The sequence below is a fragment of the Daktulosphaira vitifoliae genome, unplaced genomic scaffold (assembly GCF_025091365.1).
Source record: "Daktulosphaira vitifoliae isolate Bord-2020 unplaced genomic scaffold, ASM2509136v1 Scaffold_1, whole genome shotgun sequence".
Lineage (NCBI taxonomy): Eukaryota > Metazoa > Arthropoda > Insecta > Hemiptera > Phylloxeridae > Daktulosphaira > Daktulosphaira vitifoliae.
This window is the reverse complement of record NW_026099572.1, coordinates 1,393,406-1,415,532: the sequence shown is the minus strand read 5'-3', so window position 1 is coordinate 1,415,532 and position 22,127 is coordinate 1,393,406. Positions and strand designations below refer to the sequence as shown.

Sequence of the window (22,127 nt, the reverse complement as noted above, 5' to 3'; positions counted from 1 at the left end):
AAAGCTATGAAAAATTAATAACAGACACAAAAAACAAATAAATCATATTAAAATTAATACCTTCGCATAAAAGCTAAAACACACTACCAAAAAACTAATAACTTCTCAGTTTTGCATCAAAACTAAATTTGTCTTAATGTTGCTTATATTTTAATATAAAAAATTAATTTTTAGGAGGATAGTATAAAAATTGATGGCTTTTTTTTATAATTATAAAAAAGTTTTAATTCTATACAAATTTGAATAATCTGTATTATCGTTTTTATTTGTTCCATCTGTAAAATATAATTGTATGTTATTTATGTAATACTATTTGAAATTATTAAAAAATAATATTAATGGTTAAGAAAAATACCCCTGAATAACGCCTTTATTAATTGTTGTCAAATTGAGTAAACAACAATGTTTTATTTATTATTCTGAAATTTTTACTGGATTGTGAACAATTGTACATAATAAAATTTAAATGAAAATTAATATATTTTCAGAATTTCATGTGATGGCAATTTTTTCTTTATAAAATTTTGGAGCAAGGCTGATAGAAAAGTGATGCAAATAGTAGTTACGTTGGGTTTGATAAATGTAAATGAAAGTTTAATAACTCGATACAGTCAGAAAGATTTGTAGTAGGGCATAGTGGACACTAGTATGGATTAAAATCTGATAGTGATAATTATTACTATTAAAGGCGAAGCATAATGGTTAGGTAGAGGATAACAGGCCAAGTCCACTATGGTGCCACACTTTGAGAGGCATAAAGAACTATGAATACAATTACATATTGCATAGATGTATTTTGTTTAAAAATATATTAAATAGGAGGGGCGCCAATTAGCAAGGCACTGTCACTAAATTTTTTTAGATATTTTGATACGATAAAGTTATCGAGGCCACATTTCAATGTTAATAAAAGAAATTAATAGTTCAATGTATCGTAGTATTAAAATTATCATATCTCATAATCATTTTTTTTGTAAATTTTTAAATTTTTTGTCACTATAGGAGATATACTGTACTTTCGTAAAAAAAATTTAATCGCGTATATGAAATTAATTCTTATGAATAATACATTAGTTTATAATTAATAAAAATTGGTTAATAATTGTTTTATATTAAATAGTATTATGCATTCTCTGAATGTTAAACATCCTATCGTGAATTAGTACTTAAAACAATTTCCATCTAATAATATTTTGTATAAGGGATCTATTCCCGTCATTCCCTTAATTAAGTCCCTGGTCCGGCAATCATTTCATCAAACAGTTGAATCACATTGAATCGTCCCCTACGTAGTCAACTATTTTGAAATATTATCTATTAAAAAAAAAAAAAAATGTTTAAATCCTAATTAATAACAGATATTATTACGTATTTCTTATCCATTTAAAACATAATAGATTAAAAATTGTATTTCAAATAGGCCAGTCTCTCATTCTATCAATAGAAATGATTATTACAACCACCCTTATATGAATATTGATTAGTAGTAATCTAATATTTCCTAATTCTCTCTAATTACATTAATTCGACTATTTTTAAAAACAAATGTTAGATTGAAAACTAAAAAGTTCTATCTTCTATGGAAATTGTATAATAGAACCTATTGGTATTCGAATGGCGAAAAATAATTTGGGAGGGCTAATTTAATTTTTTTTTAATATCCTTTTCTAAATGGTAGATTATGATCTCCTAGTTTCACTAGATTACACCAAAAAAAAAACCCATCACAGGGGGGTCGCGGCACAGTGGTGACGTGGCATAGTTGGATCAAGTATAATGAAATCTGACAGTGATTAAAATCACTATCTAAAAAAAAAGCTTCGATGCAAATCTTTAGATAGTGTTTAATTTTAAAAAATTGGTGGATTATTCCAAAAGCCACATGATCTGTCAGTTCCTTATTAATATCCTGATTAAGATAAAGTATGTCGAATGAAAGAGGGATTATTAAAAAATATTATTTCTCATAAAAAAATTCTGTTGATCCATACACCTTTCAATAAGTTATAGCATTAGAAAGATAAAAATGTAAAAAATAAAATCGTGAATTTTCACCGTGAAGACAAAATAAAGTCCTAAATTTTTTTTCCATAATAAAGTATATTGCATTATCTTATATTTAAGATGTATATAAAAGCGTCAGAGTTTCCGAAACATTTCAAAAGTTAAGTTGAAAAAGTCATTTTAAATCCCCCTCTGTGGGCAGGTAAAGAGTCAAATTTATAAAAAAATATACCAAATGAAAGGTAACGACATCATGCATATATACAAAAAAATTATATTCATTTGGTTATTTTTAAAAAAGTTATGGCAGTTTTAAGTAAAATAAATTGAAAAAATTTCGAAAATTAGCGATTTTTAAATTTGTAAATTTTTTGGAGGTTTCCCCCATTTACGGGAAACGAGGAAAATTTGTTCAATTTTTGAGGGTAATGTCTTCGACTAGATACTATTTGTTATCTTTTGACGTATCGTTGAAAGAATTCGGTTCGGTGAGATCTGAGAAAAAGTGGTAACAGACAAAAAAAAAAAACACATTGTAAAACCAATACCTTCTAAGCTTCGCATCGAAGCTAAAAAAATGTCATTGAAAACTCGATTCATTTTTTATGGCCTGATTTAAAACAAAGGAAAGTTAAGTATTTTAAATAAAAAAGTACTTAACATTTAGTCATATTTATTATTTATCAATTAGAATATTTAATAAATTAATCAAGTTGATTATAATTAAATTAATATGTAAATTAAATGATGTAATAATATTTAATAATAATAATAATAATAATAATTATTATTCAGGTTAAAGTATTGAAATATCAATTAAAAGCATCAACTTCATTGTACAACAACATACATCAGAGACCAGAAAAACCAATATCTAGGCTTTCTCAAAGGTTTGTTTAAACAAATTTAAAAAAGTATATAGTATTAGTGAAGACTAAAAGTTTATTTATATTAAATTAGATCAACACCTATTAAACAAAATTTGTCAAGATTATCAAGAGTAGATTTTGAAGAAAATACAAAGACTATCTTACTTCCAGAACGGGTATATTATAGACAGGTCCGGATTAAGTGAGGTCTTGTAAAATAATGTCTTTAAGGCTCATCGATTTTAAAGTCACTTGAGGCCAATTCTCAAAGTTACGTGATAAATAGTACGATATATTTTATTAAGTATCGTAAAAATTTAATGAAAGTGATGAATCAGAATTGATCACTTGTGGCTAATATTATTTTACAAAAAAAAAAAATATATTTTTAGTTTTAAATAATATTGTTTTATGGTTACTATATATAATGATATTATTATTGATAAAATTAAATCTGTTAAAAAGTCAGAATACATTTCAATTATTCAATGAAGTCTGGATTGAATACTTTAGTATTCAAATGACATAATTTATTTTTTGTATTTTTTTATTATTTTGTGACAAATAAGTAATATATAATATTAATATAAATAGTTATGCATCTATTTGGTATATATGCATGGATTTGACAATAGGTTGTAAAGAAATTACTTCATGACAGAATTATTAAGACCCTCGGACATCAATTGCAAAAAAAGAGTTCAACCTCTTCAACGTTTTAATAATCCTCACAAAACATGAATACAAGTAGTATTCTATCCTCCCCCACCGAAGAATAAATTAAACAATATGTTGACTATTAGATAAAAATAATTTAAAGGAGAAAATAATTCAATCTTTTATTCCTATGCATCTGTCGATGTATAGTAACGAAGCCGAGTTACCTGGGGAATTATTTTTAAAAATAATAATACCTTATAATAACTACAATAATTAATTACCACTTATCTATGATTGTAGGGGGTATTAACAATATTCACATTGAGCCCATTATACAATTTATAGTATATAATGTTCTTTCTCATTACTTTTTGAAGTTTTTAGATCCTGATTCGCCACCACCTCTTTGCGGCTGGGCATGTCGATGTTTTTTTTCTTAAGTATCCCATATTATCGAAACTCCTTACTGAGTTTTAACTATAGATATCACTTAATATTTTCTTCATTAAAGTAGATATGTTTTAGGTCCAATAGCTTTGTATAGATAAATAAAACAGCTTCGTTGTTTAAGAAAGAATCTTAAACTAAGAGAAACCGTGATATAATAACGGCTATAAAGACATTACAGAAAAGCGAAATAAAGATAGACAACAAAAGATCCAAAACCCAACATCTGAGAATTGGAAGAATATCAGGAACAAAGAAAAATAGCAAGTATGAAAATAAGAAGCATAAAAAGAGAGTATTCATGACTTTTTTTTGAGAAATGTATGTCTTTCAAAGAGGAATTCAAAACCAAAAGCTGCATTGTTAAAGATGACAATGGTTGCTTGATTACAGACGAATCAAATATAGTTGAACAATTCCGGAGTCATTTGAAAAATTACTGAATATCACTAATGAGGATGGCAATCCAGACGAAAGTCAAGAATCGACCACCTAATACTCTGTGCAGCCAGACTACTAGAACTAGAATATTAAAAAATAACATGGATCTTAAATCGCTAAAAAACAACAAAGTATCGTGGAAAATATTCCGAACGATTGGAAAACAAGAATTATTGTTATTTATTGATTTATAAAAAGGGAGACCTGATGGAAACAACAAACTAAAGAGGGATTTTACTTTTAGACACCTGCTATAAAGTTCTCTTGGTGATAATCATATGAAATCTGGAAGTTTATGCTAATAACACAATTGGAGACTACCAAAGCGGCTTTAGAAAAGGAATATCTAATACATAACCCATTTTTATCATCGGAAAATTGTTAGGAAAGTATTATGCATATGGTTGAAAAATGTATCATAGCTTTGAGGACTTCAACCAGGCGTACGAGATTATTATCAGAGAAAAATTATAGCACTTGTAGAATTTGGTATTCCAATTAAATTAATTCAACTGATATAAGAGTGCAATACTGAGTTTCTATGTTAGAATTGATCTAAAACAAGGGGATTTGCTTAGCCCTGTACTTTTCAATCTGACATTAAAAAATTAATAAGAAATATCCTCACTAGACAAAATATGGAAATTCTGAAATGGAAAACTATCTTGGCGTACCCAGACGATATTGCTATAATTATAGTTCCCAAAATGAGGACTGCAAACCTAATAAAAGTAGCTAAACCTATTTAATTAAAAGTGAACCAAGAAAAATGAGGCATCAAACTGATTTGCTAGTGGATAGATATGTCTTCCAACAAGTAACAGATTTCATATACTTAGGAACTAATATGAACAACAAGAACAATATGCACATTCAAATTAAATTAAGAATTTCATAAGAAAACAAGAAATATTATACAATTGCAAAATTTTTCAAATAGAAAATACTGTTGAGAAGATTAAAGAAATACCTATACTCCAGTTTCATAAGATCGGTACTAACGTATGGGTGTGAAACCTGGTCGATGACTAAGGGACATGAGGAGAAGATGATGATCATTGAAAGAAAAGTATTAAATTTAATTTATGGTTTAGTTGTTGATAATGAAGAACATAGAATGAGAACTAGCCAAAAAATTTAACGAAGGTTTCAGAAATCCGTTAATAGTTTGTATCTATAAAGTGTAATATTACAATGCGAGTCATTATTTATTATTAGAGGTCTGAATATATAGAAAAAATATGTTTATTGGACAATTAAACGGGAAAAGACCAAGGGAACGACCGAAATAGTCATGGACAAGCAGGGTGATAAAGTAAATGTAAAAGAAACAAGAATTTATGACAAAGATAGGTGGAGAGGAGTGGGTTTATGATAGTATTAAATCATTAATATACCATTAAACAATATTTATATATATTATAATATATGTCTAGTACGGCAAAGACCCTATTTTTGTAATATTTTCGTCGTAGCGTGAGGTTTTAATGTTATGATGATTAAATAAAAATGACTCTCGGGAAAAATGATATGAAGCAGTGATTGTACATTTTTCTCGATATATTTTTTAATAATTTTTGAGTTAAATAATTCAATGATCATTTACGATCATTATAATTACGTAATAATTATATTGACCTATATATATACATATAAACATAATATATAATATTGTATTAATAATATAATTTAGTTTAGTTTGATAATTTTTTTATTTGTGAATCAATTAATTTACAAAAATCATTTATATTTATACCATATAACCGCAATAAAAAAATTTAAGTTTTCTAAAATTCAAAAATTTAATTTTTGTGCCCTTTTTTTGATTTTGGACCAATGTGCGTCGGCCTCAGTACATCTTAATCCGGTCTGGTTGTTCTAAAAGACATGAATTAAATAAAGTACATTTTAAAATTTTTAATTTTTAGAAATTTGAAAGCACGGAATCATTTGACAGTGACAACAGTCTTATAGATAATAAAAGTAAATTAAGAGAAAATATTGAAATCATTCATTCCCATAGAGTTTTTAAAAGTATGCAAATAAAATTGGATACTTTAGAAGCACAATGTAAATCGCTTGAACAAAATCTTTTAGACGCTGATAAATTACTTCAGAAAGAAAAAGATATTCAAGGTATAACTGATTAATTTTTAATATAAACTTTTAAAAATATTGACATTTTATTCAAAAATCTAGAAAGACTAACTAAAGATCTAATTAGAGAAAGACATACATTAAGTGAAATAAAACCAAAATTAAATTCATGTAAAGAAACAAATAGAGCACTAGAAGAACAAATTCGTGATTTACAAGTAAATTATAAATCTTTTAAAAATCACAATTTAATCATAAAGAATACAAAATCTCATTAATGTTAAGGGTACTTGGAGCTCTATAGGTGAAGTAACTAATAGATCATTTCTTAATTAACAATTAAATGCCTGTGAAAATAGAAGATGAATTTATATTTGTATTAAGTGACGATGTGAGAGGAATGCGCAGTGTGTAATTGCACTAAACTTTGTAAAAATAAAATAACCCTTCTAATACATTGATAAATACTTAGATTAGTGGGGCAGTGTGGCCGAGTTGGTAACGTGACAGTGCTTGACGCGCACTGTCTCAGGTTCAAAACTCGGTCACGGTCGGCTTCATTTGCTGAACAAGAGATCAGTTCGGTAATTGGAATCGCCATCCCATTCTCCAGCGACGGACTAACCGCCCGTTCCAGAGTATAAATGGTTAAGAAACCTCTTCCTTTGGGGGAGGCCGCTATGGTCCTTGATAGGTTAGTAAAAGCATATAAAAGTAATTATTTACAATTTTTGTTATTATTCTTATTTCGTCAATTTTTTATGTGAAAAAAATTCTAATATAATTTCGGGTTACATATCCAATAAGTACCCTTAACAATCGTAATAGTTTTGAACTATTTCGCTTTATACTTATTTTGATGTCTATAATTTTAATACAAAGAAGGAAAAGTCGTCACTAAAAGATCATAACCAAAAACTTTTATTGCTTACATCTAAACCACATAATAATGGGCTCAAGGTAAAGTAAATATATTTGTTAAGTAATTTTTTTACTTAATTAATCAATTTTTAAATTTTTAAGTTAAAAGAATTGGAAGATAATTTTACAAATTCAAGGGCAAGCCTTTTAAAGCAAATGGATGAGAATAATAAATACATTGCTGAATTAATAACAGAAAATGAACATTTTAAAGTAAATTATATGTAATTATAACATAAAAATTAATAACTAAGTTCGAAACTATTATTTTTTTAACACTCGAATTGTATGTATTCGAGTATTCACTTGAAATTAAAACAACATTAAAAATATTATAAAGTTAAAAATATTTAACCGAAGAAGCCACAAAATTAATAACTAAAAAATCGCGGATACGTATTTAAGGAACAATGGTTTGTTTGGGACAGGGAACATGTGGTGCCTCGGTGCGCAATTATCGAGATTTGATTCCATATAAATGAGTTTTTTTTTTTTTTTTTAACAAAATTTTAATTATTATGCTATCTGTTACAATATTGAACAATAAGCTTAAGTGATAACATAAAAAGAAAAAAAAACAGACAGAAGAGACTGAGTGAAGAGACCTCCCATCGGAGGTACTTCAACATGAATATTAATTTAAATTTAAGGTATTAGTCCTAACATAATATTAATAATAGTGATAATAAGTTGGATTGATACATATACATTTTTTTTTTTTTTTTAAATTATAAAAGTAGGTCACGACACCACTGTCTTTTTAATCTTTTGTGGGGATTTCCTGGAATAGTTGCAGATGATAGTCGGACAATAAGGGGATTGGAATGATGTGTTAACTTGTTATTGAATCGTTTGTAGTGGAGCTTGGCTAGTTTAGTGACGGTGGATAAATTGAAGTCGGAATGAAGGGTATCATTTGAAACATAGAAGGGAGCTTTGGAGATGACGCGAAGGACTTTGGATTGGAACCTTTGTATACGGTTTGTATTTGATACTTTGGCTGAGCCCCAGAGTTGCAAACCGTAGGACCAGATGGGCCTGAGTAGTAGTTTATATAGCAGTAATTTAGTAGGTAGTTTGATATTTTTAGAAGTTAGGAATGGCCGGAGAAGACGAAAACGATCGTTCAGCGTTCGAGTTTTATTTTTAATGTGAGCTGACCAGGTAAGTCGACGGTCGATGTTGACTCCAAGGTAGCGTACATTTTGGGCAGTGGGGAGGGGTTGGTTGTTAAGGAGGAGGATCGGGCACACTCCTTGCCGAAGTGTAAAAGTACAATGGATCGATTTGGATTCATTAATTTTAACTCCCCATTCCTTGTACCAGGCTTGGAGAAGGTGAAGGTGGTCCTGAATATAGCTAGAGGCTAAATGAGGATCAGGGCTAGAGGCTAAGATAGCTTTATCGTCGGCAAAGTCACCGACAAGCGTATGGAGGGAAGAAGGTTGATCAGATATATATATGTTAAATAGGAGGGGAGCTGTGACCGCACCTTGAGGTACGCCTGCATTGATTAAAGTAGGAGCAGAAAAGGTGGAACCTACTCGCACTGAGAAGTGACGGTCTTCTAAATAGGATTTAAGGATTAAATAGTAGTGACTAGGGAGAAGAGTCTTAAGTTTATATAAAAGACCAGCATGCCATACGCGGTCGAAGGCCTGAGAGACGTCCAGAAACGCACCAGTGCAATAGAGTTTTTCTTCCAAGGCATAGGATATTTTGTCTACCAATCTGTGCACTTGATGAACGGTGGAGTGGCTGTTGCGGAAGCCAAATTGAGGGTTAGGTAAAATATTTGCAGTGTCGACAATGGGTATGATACGTTTTAGTAGGAGTTTCTCGAATAACTTTGAAAGTATTGGGAGAAGACTGATTGGTCTATAAGAAGTCGGGGAGTCCGGGGGCTTTTTGGGTTTTAATATGAGAATTATAGTAGAGTATTTCCAGAGAATAGGGAAATAAGATAATCTGAGCATTGCATTGTAGATTTGTGTTAGGAATAAGATAGATTTTTTAGGTAAATTTTTGATTACTTCTGCAGTTATTAGATCAAATCCGGGGGATTTTTTTCCTGGGAGCTTTTTAATATTAAAGTAAACTTCACCAGGGGAGAAGGCTCTAGGAGGAGGGGACATCTGCAGTGGAGAGTTGATAAAGCTTTCAACTTCTTGGATTTTGCTGGGTGATAAAATGTTATAATGCGGTTGGAAGGTATTTTCTAGATGTTTCATAAATATGTTTGATTTATCTTGGTCAGAGACCGCCCAGGTACCATCGTCGTTACGTAGAGTAGGGGGTGGATTTTGAATACGTAAAAGTTTTCTAGAGGCCTTCCAAAGTGAACCATCATTATGTGAAAGTGAAGATACGTAGTTTGCATAAGCTTCAGATTTATGACTAGCAAGGAGGCGTTTAAGTTTTAGTGCAAGGGCGTTATAGTGACGCTTATCAGATGGGTATCTGGAGTGTTGCCAGATTGCTCGTGCACGACGTTTCAGTGATATGAGGTTCCTAATGTGTATAGGAAGATTAAATTCAGTCTTTCTTGGAGGAGGTTGGATTGCTGATTCCCAGACGGCCGATTGAATGTTTTTTGTGAGTAGGTTAACAGCATCATCAATGTTGGAGGATTTTTTTAGACAAAGTTTTAGATCAGTTTTCTCAGATAAGGTGTGACCAAATTTTTCCCAATCTGTTTGATATTGAGATAGCATCGATGAATTGAGTTTATCGGGAGGCTGGCAATCTACTGAAAGCAAGACAGGTGAGTGGTCTGAACATGGGTCTAACAAATTTTGAGTTTGTGTTTGTAGGCTATTTGGAATTTTGGCGACAAAGATATCTAGAATATCAGGCATTTTATGACGAGATGTGGGCCAATAGGTGTAATTAGGTGGAGCGAGAATTGAAATGTTAGAGTGGTAGGCAGTTTGAAGGAGAGAGTTACCTCTAGGGTTGGAGGCACGGCAGCCCCATTGAATATGTTTAGCATTGAGGTCACCGCCAACTATATAATTATTATTTAAAGTGGCTAGGAATTCAGTAAATTGATCCGGTGAGATTTTGTGTTTAGGAGGGCAGTATGCCGCTGCTATGGTAATAGGTACATTGTTGAGCAATAAGGAAACTGCACACGATTGAATGTGATTTGTATGGAAGTTAGGTAATGGAGTATAAGCGAGTGAAGCTCTAATAAATATAGCTGAACCAGCGTGGGCAGAGTTGTCTGGATGATTTGCACGGTATGAGTGGTAGCCAGGAAAGTTAACATAGGATAAATTGGTAAAGTGAGTTTCAGAGATAAGTACTACATCTATTCTTTTTTCCTGGAGAGTGATAAGGAGTTCGTTTCTATGGTTTTTAAGTCCATTGGAATTACAAAGTAGGATTAGGAGGGAATTAGAGGTGTATGAATTATTTATCATTTTTGGATTCAATAAGTTTGGTGATGACAGTGGTCAGGAGGTTTATTAAGGGGTTAACTATTGATTTAAGTTCATCTAGGAATTTGGTAAGCATGAGATCAACATTGGTTGAAGAATTATCAGTATTATTTTGAGTGGTGCCGTTACCTGTTACATTAGCGTATGATCGAGTACTAGGTTNAAATGAGTTGTACAAGTTTTTTGTCCTCTATCACACAAGAATTAATTTTTTTTAATTAGAAGTGCGAAAGTTCCAAAAAAAATGTTCTCATTCTGTTCCAAATAAAAGAATGTATAATATAAAGTAAGATTGTAAGAATATAAAGTGATTTTTTTTAATGTTGGCCACATAATTTTTCTTAAAATAATGTTTTTGTAATTTATTTTTTTTTTTGTTATTAACAATTTAGAGTAATGAAAATAGGTGACGAGTGGGTACTGCTATTTTTATCACAAGATAATTCTTGTCCTCATTCCTCCTACCGTCCAGGTATAAAAGTTTAAATAACTTTAATACTTTTTTAAAAGTTATTATCAACGACTTACGGGTCTCTATCATCAAAACCAATGCCGATTTAGGTCGTGTCACGATTTTAAAATATAGAGTGGAGTAGGTGCAGGTATGACACTTTATATCTCTAGATTTTTCTCAAGTTTACTCTTTCTTCCACTTAAGTATGAATATTTTAATAATTTTCTAAGTACTAGTTCGCAAATTATAATTCATTTTCTTAATTACATAATTTTCTATTTTATAAGCTAGTTAATTATATATGTTTCTTTTAAAAAATATAAAGTTGACACTTCTAAAAGACATAAGGATAACATAAAAAATGTTTTATAACAGATAAAAGGATTTGCATATGTAACTAAAAAAAACCAACAAATAATTCACTAACAAATTATTGTTTTTAAATAGAAATTGAGTGGCTAATGTTAAAAGAATTACTCTATATGTCAAGAGTACGTTAATAAAATCAAGAATTTTTAAAGATAGATGGTGACTGGATGACGGGTTTGCGGACTTCTTATATTATTAAAAGTTCGTTTTACGAAATTTTAGTGGAAAATAAATCGCATACTATCGTCAGTAAACAACGTAATAAGATAGTGCTTACTTCTATCTTTTACATAATATGAACTAATATTTGATGTCATAGAAAAATCTTAAAAAAATTCAAAATCTAACAAAAATAAAAAATCTATAGAAACGTAACGACTGAATTAAAATGAAATTTATTGGTATCAAAATTTTTCTTTAAAATTTATCTATAAATTGGCTATGTTCAAAACTAATTAGAAATATTAATAGAAAAAATTAATTTTTGATAATTTTTTGAAATTTAACATAAAACATATTTTAAATATAGTTTTATAATGTAAAAATTTATTTAAAAAAAAATTTATAAAATGTTACGTAGATCGATTTATATGAGTTGTCAGTTAGTACCACTCTGTATAACTTTATAATATCTCGATAATATACATATTACGTTTCGGTATGAGAAGTACGACAGCGGTCAGTGTAAGTATACGGAAGACATCCGAAACAAGAGAGTGTTCACTACTGGCGCTCCGTGGTCGTCTACACTCCAATAGGTAGATTTTGCATTCCAGCTAGATAGAAATATACAGTATCGTGTCAGAACGTATGGAAGGGCCACTTTATTGCAAAAAAAGTTGTCAAAGCAGATATTGATAGTAGACGAAGAAGGATGATTAATACAACTCTTAATATTTTTTTTGCTTTGGAAAAAACTCAGAGATAAACGTAAAAGGATCTAAATTAGTGCACATTTTAATCCAAGAGTCTTTTTTAACATTATTTTGATTTTTAGTAAATTAAGAACGGATTTCTTTGCGATCTTACAGGACGAGTTCCTCATAAGGAAATTAATATATAATTTTATAATTTGTTTAATTTTTGTATGAATTTATATTCCCGCAAGGGAACCTTCATTGTTACCGGTGTGACGATCTCAAGTCATCGGTGTTGGGAAAGTGACGCGCCCATCGCCCAGTGCACTCATAATGCATTGCAATAACCTTCTATCTAACCTTAATTGGTCGGAAAGAATCGGTCCTTCAGGTTTGGGAATTGAGCGACCTATACTAATTAAAAATTTTTCTACTGTGGATCTTTTACCAAAGCCTTGGAAATACGATGATATAAACGGAAATTTGACTGGAAATCGGAACGGCAAAAATGCGAAGATTATGATCGGGACATGGAATATTAGATTGCTATACAAACCAGGTGCCCTCAAAAATATAATTAGTGGAAATAGCAAGGTATAAACATTGTAGCTCTACAAGAAATACGTTGGCTCGGAAACGGAAATGTGCAAGCAGAAAATGCAATAGTATTCTACAGTGGCACAAAGTCCAATAGACACGTGAAAGAAGTAGGATTCGTAGTAGATAACACAATTTTGCCCTGTATAAAAACATTTGAAGATGATAATGAACGAATATGTTACATCCATGTAGCAAGACGCAAATTTGACTTAATTTTAATTAATTGCTACGCACCAACTCAGGACAAAAATGAAGAGGAGAAGAGTACCTTTTATAGAGAGGTAGAAAGAATATATGACTCCTTACCAAGATATTGTTGGTATATTTTTTCATAAAAATCAAGTGGCATTAAAATTATGCTTGTTTTTTAAAATACCTAACACACGTCTTTACTTTTACAACCGTACACGTGTATATATTTGTTTACAACCGTTATTTTAACCCTTAGTGGTTTGTTCTTTATACGAAATATGGTCGCCTTTAGCTTATAAAAGTTTAACCGCAAAACGTTACCGTTTTAAGGTGAAATTATATATATATATTTTTCGTGGCTTAAATCGTAGTTATTTTTAATTCTTCGTAATCATGGGTGACATCCATGCACTAACCCCCTTTTCGCCATCTTCGGGCATAGGTAAGAGAGGTTTGGGGCTTCAAAACCATCCAATAAAAAAAATTTTTACTTGTCAATAATATTTATTAAAAATAATTAAAATGGGGTAGGAGATTATATATTTGAAATCCTCTCACGAACCATTTTTACCTACGCTCCTAATTAAATCGTTCATGATAAACGGATCACCATATATCTAAATATAACAATATACAGGGTGTTCAGTAAGTCAGGAAACGGGTTTCTATTGTTCTCATTGTTACAAACAATGAGAACAATAGAAACCCGTTTCCTGACTTACTGAACACCCTGTATAACATTATTTCATTACAGAATCAAAATTTGGAACTTTCGCAAATATTAGAAAGTAAAGAAAAAGAAATTCAACAAAACCTGAAACAATCTTTAGAGGCAGCAGAAAAATATAAAGTTTGTCTTTTTTATCATAAACATAACAATATTTTTTTTATACATAAAAATTAAATAAAAAAATAGTCAAAGCTTTGTTATATAAAAAATGTCCAATTCACAAAAGATTGATCAAATAGAAGCAACAACCATTTTTCGTTAAACATGAGTATACAAGGTGTTTTCTTTTATATAACCCATATCCATTATCATATTCATATCCTTATACATTATAAGGGCACCAATTTTATTTATTTAAATGGCAACATGCATATTTTTTTAGTTTAAACATTAGAACATGATCCAACTAAAAAAATGTCGGGTCGATAACAACTTGAACTGGTTTACCGTTAAGTTATTACTATATTTAAAAGTAGACTGGAGGTAAGGTACGGGTTATGTTATTTTTATCATTGTTCATAAAGGCGGATTTATAAGAAAGGTGTTCAAAGGACCTGGAAATCCTTCTGATTGAGCATTAAACATTTCTCTTTCCGTCTAAGTATAAAAATTCCTTTAACTTCTGAAATACCTGTTCATAAGTATTTATCTACTAGTTATTTTCTTAGTTGGATCATTAAAAGAAATCAACGGCAAATAAATCACTTTGTATAGCTTACTTTAATGATTAATAATTAATCAATAGATTTTCCAAGTTGACTGCTCATTTCTCAAACAAGGTTCTTTAAGAATAATTACTACAATTGAATTAAACCTCTAATCTCCATAAAAATTATATATCAAACATTGCCAAAACAAATATTTCTCGATTATGTTGTTTTATTCAATGCAGCCTATTGTATACATGTTTATAATTTAGTCATAATTTCGCCGTCTTACAAATAAAATGATCCGTTGCCATTGTACATTTCTTATATTATATGTTTTGACATTTTATTTTATATACTATTATATTACGAATAATTTCTAAATCTTTTTAATTACATAACCTTTTCAATTCAACAATTTTTTATTAATAAAAATTGATTTATTTACAGATTAAAAATGACTTATCAAGAATTAATGATAATCAAACGGTTCTTGATCAACCTAATATAGATACTGATGATAAAAGGTAAATTTAGTATTTTCAAAGTATAATTATTAAATTTACTAAATTTAAATCCTGCTGTCTAAAAAAAATATAAATATCAATATTAGGGTGGTCCTTAATGTATAAATGCAGAATTTTTTTTTTCAAAATTTGATCGGGATACCCCCGGAATTTGTTCTAAACTATAAAAAAATAATTTGTGTCAAATTTCATTAATTTTGGTCAACCCTAAGCCAAAAGCATAATGCCTCAAGAGGGTTGAAAATTCAATCATGAGGGAAGTTTTTCAATAATTGTAGTTTATCTCAAAATTGATGACTTTTACATAATATTTTATAAGAAAAAAAATTGTAGATATGAATATTTTACATAAAAAACGGTAGCACAGTGGGGTCGAGGCATAGATGGGACAAGTATACATGATATCTGACAGGGATTAAAATCACTATCATAAGAAACGCTTCGATGTAAATCTGTAGATAGTGTTTCATTTAGAGAAATTGGTGGATTATTCCAAAAGCAATATCAACTCTTATTTCTTTAATTATATCCTAATTAATAGTTCTTTGATTTTAAAATGTAATATATGAATAAATACTAATTATAGTTTTTAAATTTAGTATGAAATTGTAAGGCTAGCTATGATGTCTGGTTCATAGTGTTGGGCGGTTGATGAGAAAGTAGAGCAGAGAATAAGTGTAGCAGAGATGAGAATGCTTAGTTGGATGAGTGGAGTGACTATAGAAGATAGGATAAGGAACGAGCATATAAGAGGAAGTATAGGTGTTGCGTCAATCGTGGATAAGATGACAGAAAATAGACTTAGATTGTTTAGTCATGTTATGAGGAGAGAAGAATCGGAAGCTGTAAGAACAGTTATAGAAATGAATGTTGAAGGAAGAAGAGATAGAGGAAGACCAAAAAAGAGATGGAGGGATGCTATTGAATGCGATTTGAGGACAGCTGATGTGAGCGTAGAAGATGTGGGAGATCGTGTCAAGTGGAATCTTAGGATAAGGGTGGCCGACCCCAAGTAGTTGGGATTAAGGCAAAGAAAAAGAAAAAGATTACCAGAAATTCCGGTGGCAATTGACATAATATGATTGTTGTTTGGGAATGTACAATTTAGCGTTTAGTTGGGTTTAAACAATATAGTATCAAATCAATTACCTACTCTATCGATTGTATCTTAATATACACTACACTTAAATGATACAATAAATAAATAAACTCACACATACACACATATGCAACTATAACATTGTGTCTAATGTATAACATGATAAAAAGTAACCGTAAAATGAAAAAAATGGAATATAAATTTTAGTACTCATATTAAATGTAATGTAACTCGAAAAATATTTGTTTAAATGAAAAAATATAAGATAATTTTTTTGTTTATAATTGTCTTTTAAACAACTTTTGTACGAAACTTTTTTTTGTAAGTTAAATATTTTTTGAAAAAATTTAAAAAGCTCATATTTTTGAACTTATGCGAGGCTGTAAAAAAAAAAGCTTAATTCCAATCAATGAGGACTATTAGTATGTCATTATACATATTTTAATTCAACTTTTAAAAAAACAAAATTTGGTTGGGTAATTTTTAAGAAATTTTTCCTTTGTTGACTGGCCTAGATGTCAATTTTAAATTTGTAATTGAGCTAAAAGCTATGGTAATATATTTTTAGATTTTTTTTACTATAATCTTTCATAAATCTTTATCAAAAATTTTTCATCAACTTTAAAGAACCAAAAAAATAGGTTAAAATTGAAAATTTGGACTGATTATTTTTAACATATTAAAAATCAAATCAGTAATAATTTGAAAACAAATTTTTTTTTCTTTTAATTATTATTTTATATATATAATTAGTAATAATATAAAAAATTAGAAGTGATAGAAATAGTCTACTTGCAGATTTGAAAACAACGCGAANAAAGTAATAGAAAAAGTCTAATTGCAGATTTGAAAACAACGCGAAAAGTTGATTTAGAAAAGTATATTTTTGCTTCTGATGAAAGTTTCTTGTAGTCCAGTGTATTTATTCATAAGTAACAAATTTTTTATTTATTTTTTTCAACGATACGTCAAATGACTACAATTCGTATCTAGGNGAAATTATTGTATTATTTTTATACACGTAAAAGTAAAGCAAAATATAACTTCTTTATTATTTTTATAATTTCTTCGTATAAATTACAATATTAAATTATTGAATATCAATTTCATACTTAATTATAATTAGTATATATTCATATATTATATTTTAAAATCAAAGAACTACTAATCATGATATAATTAAAGAAATAAGAGTTGATGTTGCTTTTGGAATAATCCACCAATTGCCTAATTAAAACAAAAAAAAAAAANAATAAGAGTTGATGTTGCTTTTGGAATAATCCACGAATTTCCTACTTAAAAAAAAAAAAAATTTGGTTGGGAATATTTTCTGTTCTTCGACAAAATTACTCCTTCGTTGACTAGAATAAATCATTAAATAGAAAATTTGATGAGAATTAAAACAATGTTATTTTTAAGATTAATATGCAGTCAGAAAGTTTTATAATTATTATTTATTGTAAATTTATCAGAAAAACTCATTATTTTTTGCATTTTTATCGTAATAGANTTCATTATTTTTTTGCATTTTTATTGTAATAGAACACTTAAATAAAAATCATAATATCATTTCTAAGTAATTTTTGGTATTTAAAAAGATTCTACAATTGAAATATCCAGAACTGAATTAATTTTAATGATTTACTTTAACTAAAAAAAAAAANGAAATATCCAGAACTGAATTAATTTTAATGATTTACTTTAACTAAAAAAAAGTTATCATTTTAAATTCCTCTTGTGGGCAGGTAAAGAGTGAGATTTATAAAAAAAAACCAAATGATAGGTAAAGACATGCATTTATATAAAAAAAAATTATACTGATTTGGTCATTTTTGATAAAGTTGTAACAGTTAACAAAGTTATAAGTTTTATACACTGTACTACAAAGAACTTTCATCAGGAACAAAAATATAATATTCTAAATCATCATTTCGTGATGTTTTCAAATGTGCAATTAGACTATTTCTATCACTTTTAAGTTTTACTATTATTAAAAAATAGAATTTACATATAAAAAAAAAAAATTAAGAACAAAAAAAATTGTTTTAATTTAATACTGATTTTGATTATTAATATGTTAAAAATAAGGGAAATGACGTATTTAATCTATTTTTTTAATCGTTTAAAGTTGATTGTTGTAAATGTTTATTATAAAAAAAAATAATTTATTTTACCATAACTTTTAGCTCAATTGGCAAGTTTGACATTGACATCATTAAATAGAAAATTTTATGACAATTAAAAAAATTGTATCGTTAAGATCAATACATTCAGAAAGTTTTATAATTACTATTTATTGTAAATTTATCAGAAAAGCTCAATATTTTTTTGCATTTTTATGGTAATAGATAACTTAAATAGAAGTAATAGTAATAATTTCCTAGGAACTTTTGTTGTTTGTTGAAAAGANCGTAATAGTAATAATTTCCTAGTAACTTTTGTTGTTTAAAAAGATTCTACAATTGAAATATTCAGAACTTAATTAATATTAATGATTTACTTTAACTAAATGAACCAATCAAAACAAAGTCGTTAAAAAGATTTACTCAATTGAGCGTATTATAAAATTTGATTATATTTGTAAAAATCAATTGTTAATTCCGGAGAAAAAATAATCATTTTTTTTAGAAATTATTTATATAGAAACATGTTACCAAAAAATTTGGAATATTATGGTCTAGTAGTAGCAAACAAAAATAGAGTAAAAAAATTATTAAATTACAAAGTAAAATGATTTAATTTTATAGTTGAAACTTATCATATCAAACTTCATTCGTTAATAAATATTTTGAAAATTGTCTTTATGGAGAACATGTAATAACTAACTGTTTAATTGATAAATTAGAATATTTTTTTCAATTTTTGAGGGTAATATCTTCAACTAGATACGAATTGTAGTCNTTTGAGAGTAATATCTTTAACTAGATATGAATTGTAGTCATTTGACGTATCGTTGAAAAAATTAGGTCAAGTTAGAGCAGAGAAAATAAATGATAGTCACAAAAAAATTTCTTCTCAACTTTGCAACGAAGCTAAAACTTAAAATATAGTAAAATAATTTTAATACGAATAAGAAATTTCTTCTTGCAAGGGGCGACTAAAGTGATGGGATCCTAGATCTTTATTGAAGTTATTGAATATAAATGAGATAAAAATCAAACGAGTTAAAACTTTATACTAACTTATAAAGAATTAAGAAAAAATGCATAAAATTCATTGCCATAAGCGGATTGGAATCTCGTACCCCAAGCGTGTAAAACATAAATTTTACCCACTCGGCAACCGTAAGTTGCTACCGTCGCTGTGAAAAAATTAGTTATTTAAGCTAGTTCAAATTTCAAAGTTATTTTCTCGATTTAATAGAAGCAAACAAATTTAAATAAGTTTAACTTTCTATGCTATATTAATTTTAATTTATATAATATTTATGAAAATCTGTACTCCCCTTGTCAAGTATTTTAAAATAAAATAAAATGCAAAACCCAGAATTTTAACACAAAAATAGCAAATTTTTGAATACGGTAGTCATTTTTACTATGAAGACAAATCCAGAGGTCAAATTTTTTTTTTTAAATTAAAGTATATTATATAAGCTTTAATTTAAGATATATATAAAAGTGTCAGTATTTCCGGAATACTTTCAAAAATTAAATTGAAAATATCTTAGTAACAATACGCATGTTTAAAGTTTTGACCCCCCTTGTTAAAGGGGTATGATCCGATTTACAAAAAAAGCGTGCCAGATGAAAGGGGTATATAAATATTTATTATAAAAAAATAATAATATTGATCCATACATTTTTCCAAAAGTTATATAAAATATAAATTAAATAATATAACATATAAAATCGAGATTTTTTTCACGGAAATCGTACGTTTTTCTTTAACTTTGATGTCCGTTTTCACCACGAAGACAAGTCCAGAGGTCAAATTTTTTTTTTTCAAATTAAAGTATATTACATAAGCTTTAATTTAAGATATATATAAAAGTGTCAGTCTTTCCGGAACATTTTCAAAAGTTAAGTTGAAAAAGTTCTACTTTCTATACGCATTTTAAAAGGTTTGCACCCCCCCTGTATAAAGGGAAATGGTCCGATTTTAAAAAAAAGTATGTCGAATGAAAGAAGTATATATAAAGTATTTATCATTAAAGAATAAAGTTGATTCATGCATTTTTTAAAAAGTTATAGCAACATAATGTTAAAAAATGTAAAATATAATATCAAGAATTTTTTCACAAAAATAGCATATTTTTGCATACGGTAGTCATTTTTACCATGAAGACAAGTCCAGAGATCAATTTTTATTTTTTCAAATTAAAGTATATTACATTAGCTTTAATTTAAGATATATATAAAAGTGTCAGTCTTTCCGGAATACTTCCAAAAGTTAAGTTGAAAAAGTTAATTTTTTGTAAAAATGTTACAATTTTGAAACCCTTCCTGTGGGCTGTTAAAGGGTCAAATATTCACAATAATATATAAAATGATAGGTATTTATAAAAAAAAAATTATATTAATTCGATCATTTTTAAACAATTTATGGCATTTTTAAGTAAAAAAAATTGAAAAAATATCGAAAATTAGCGATTTTTAAATTTGTAATTTTTTGGGGGATTTCCCCCGTTTACGNATAATGACTTTTCAAAATTTGGCTAAGGTTTTATATTATAACGTGGTAAAATAAAATCTTTATATCTATGATTATATTTTTATGATATACATAAATTTAATATTATTGCTTTACTTAAGGGCGCGCGAACGTAATATTTGGTCATGTAATCAGAAAACTGTACTATTTCTGTCATGGTGAACGCTATACACACAATATTCTTTATCAATTTAATAATCGTTTTCTATATGACATAGACACTGGCCACCACTGTATATACCTGTATAATTTTAATATTGTTCCATACTTTTATTTTTTTTTATATTCTATAAATTGTCAAGCCGATTCCCCACTTAAATTGGGAATCGTTGACTATGTGCCTCGTCCTAGTGTGTAAAAAGATTGCAGCTCTCTCCGCTATAAACCACCGTAATAGTATTTTACTACGTGCGTGTAGCCGATATTTCTCGTGTGAATTTGTTGAGTTGTTCGCCATTTCTGGAGCCGAAATCTGCATCTTAGAATGAGTACCATCCAGGACTATGTAGCGTATTTTTTTTATTGATTATAATGTTTTGAGCCTTCCTTGTCTGTTAAAATTTATTTTTTAGCTTCGATGCGAATCTGAGAAGATATTAGGTTTACTATAATGTGTTTATTTTTTTTTTGTGTGACTGTTACCACTTTTTCTCAGCTCTCACCGAACCGAATTCTTTCAACGATACGTCTAAAGATCACAAATCGTATCTAGTCGTAGACATTACCTTCAAAAATTGCCGTAACTTTTCCAAAAATGAACATATCAATATAATTTTTTTTTATAGATGCTTAATATCTTTATCTATCATGTGGTATATTTTTATTGTAAATTTGACACTTAACCTGCCCACGGGGGGGGATTTAAAATGACAACTTTTTCACAAAAAATTAATTTTTTTAACTTAACTCTTGAAAATGTTCCGGAAGGTCTGACACTTTTATATATATCTTAAATTAAAGCTTATATAATGTACTTTATTATGGAAAAAAAATTTGACCTCTGGACTTGTCTTCGTGGTAAAAATGGCTACCAAATGCTATTTTTGTGTGAAAATTCTCGATTTTATTTTATATTAAAAGTGTATGGATCATCACAATTTTTTTATGAGAAATTATATTT

The 22,127-nt window shown here is 28.4% G+C and overlaps 1 protein-coding gene across 3 annotated transcripts in view; it reads left to right on the top strand.

Moving 5' to 3' along the window:
• LOC126906171 (RUN and FYVE domain-containing protein 2-like) overlaps nucleotides 1–22,127 on the top strand; it is a 58,485-nt gene that overhangs the window by 2,892 nt on the left and 33,466 nt on the right. For all 3 annotated transcript variants that reach the window (XM_050686511.1, XM_050686530.1, XM_050686520.1), the window contains exons 2-9: nucleotides 2,800–2,894; nucleotides 2,965–3,049; nucleotides 6,350–6,557; nucleotides 6,621–6,736; nucleotides 7,401–7,478; nucleotides 7,542–7,652; nucleotides 14,109–14,204; nucleotides 15,182–15,258. In XM_050686511.1, coding sequence (XP_050542468.1) covers nucleotides 2,800–2,894; nucleotides 2,965–3,049; nucleotides 6,350–6,557; nucleotides 6,621–6,736; nucleotides 7,401–7,478; nucleotides 7,542–7,652; nucleotides 14,109–14,204; nucleotides 15,182–15,258 — 866 coding nt within the window. The remainder of the gene's footprint in view (nucleotides 1–2,799; nucleotides 2,895–2,964; nucleotides 3,050–6,349; nucleotides 6,558–6,620; nucleotides 6,737–7,400; nucleotides 7,479–7,541; nucleotides 7,653–14,108; nucleotides 14,205–15,181; nucleotides 15,259–22,127) is intronic.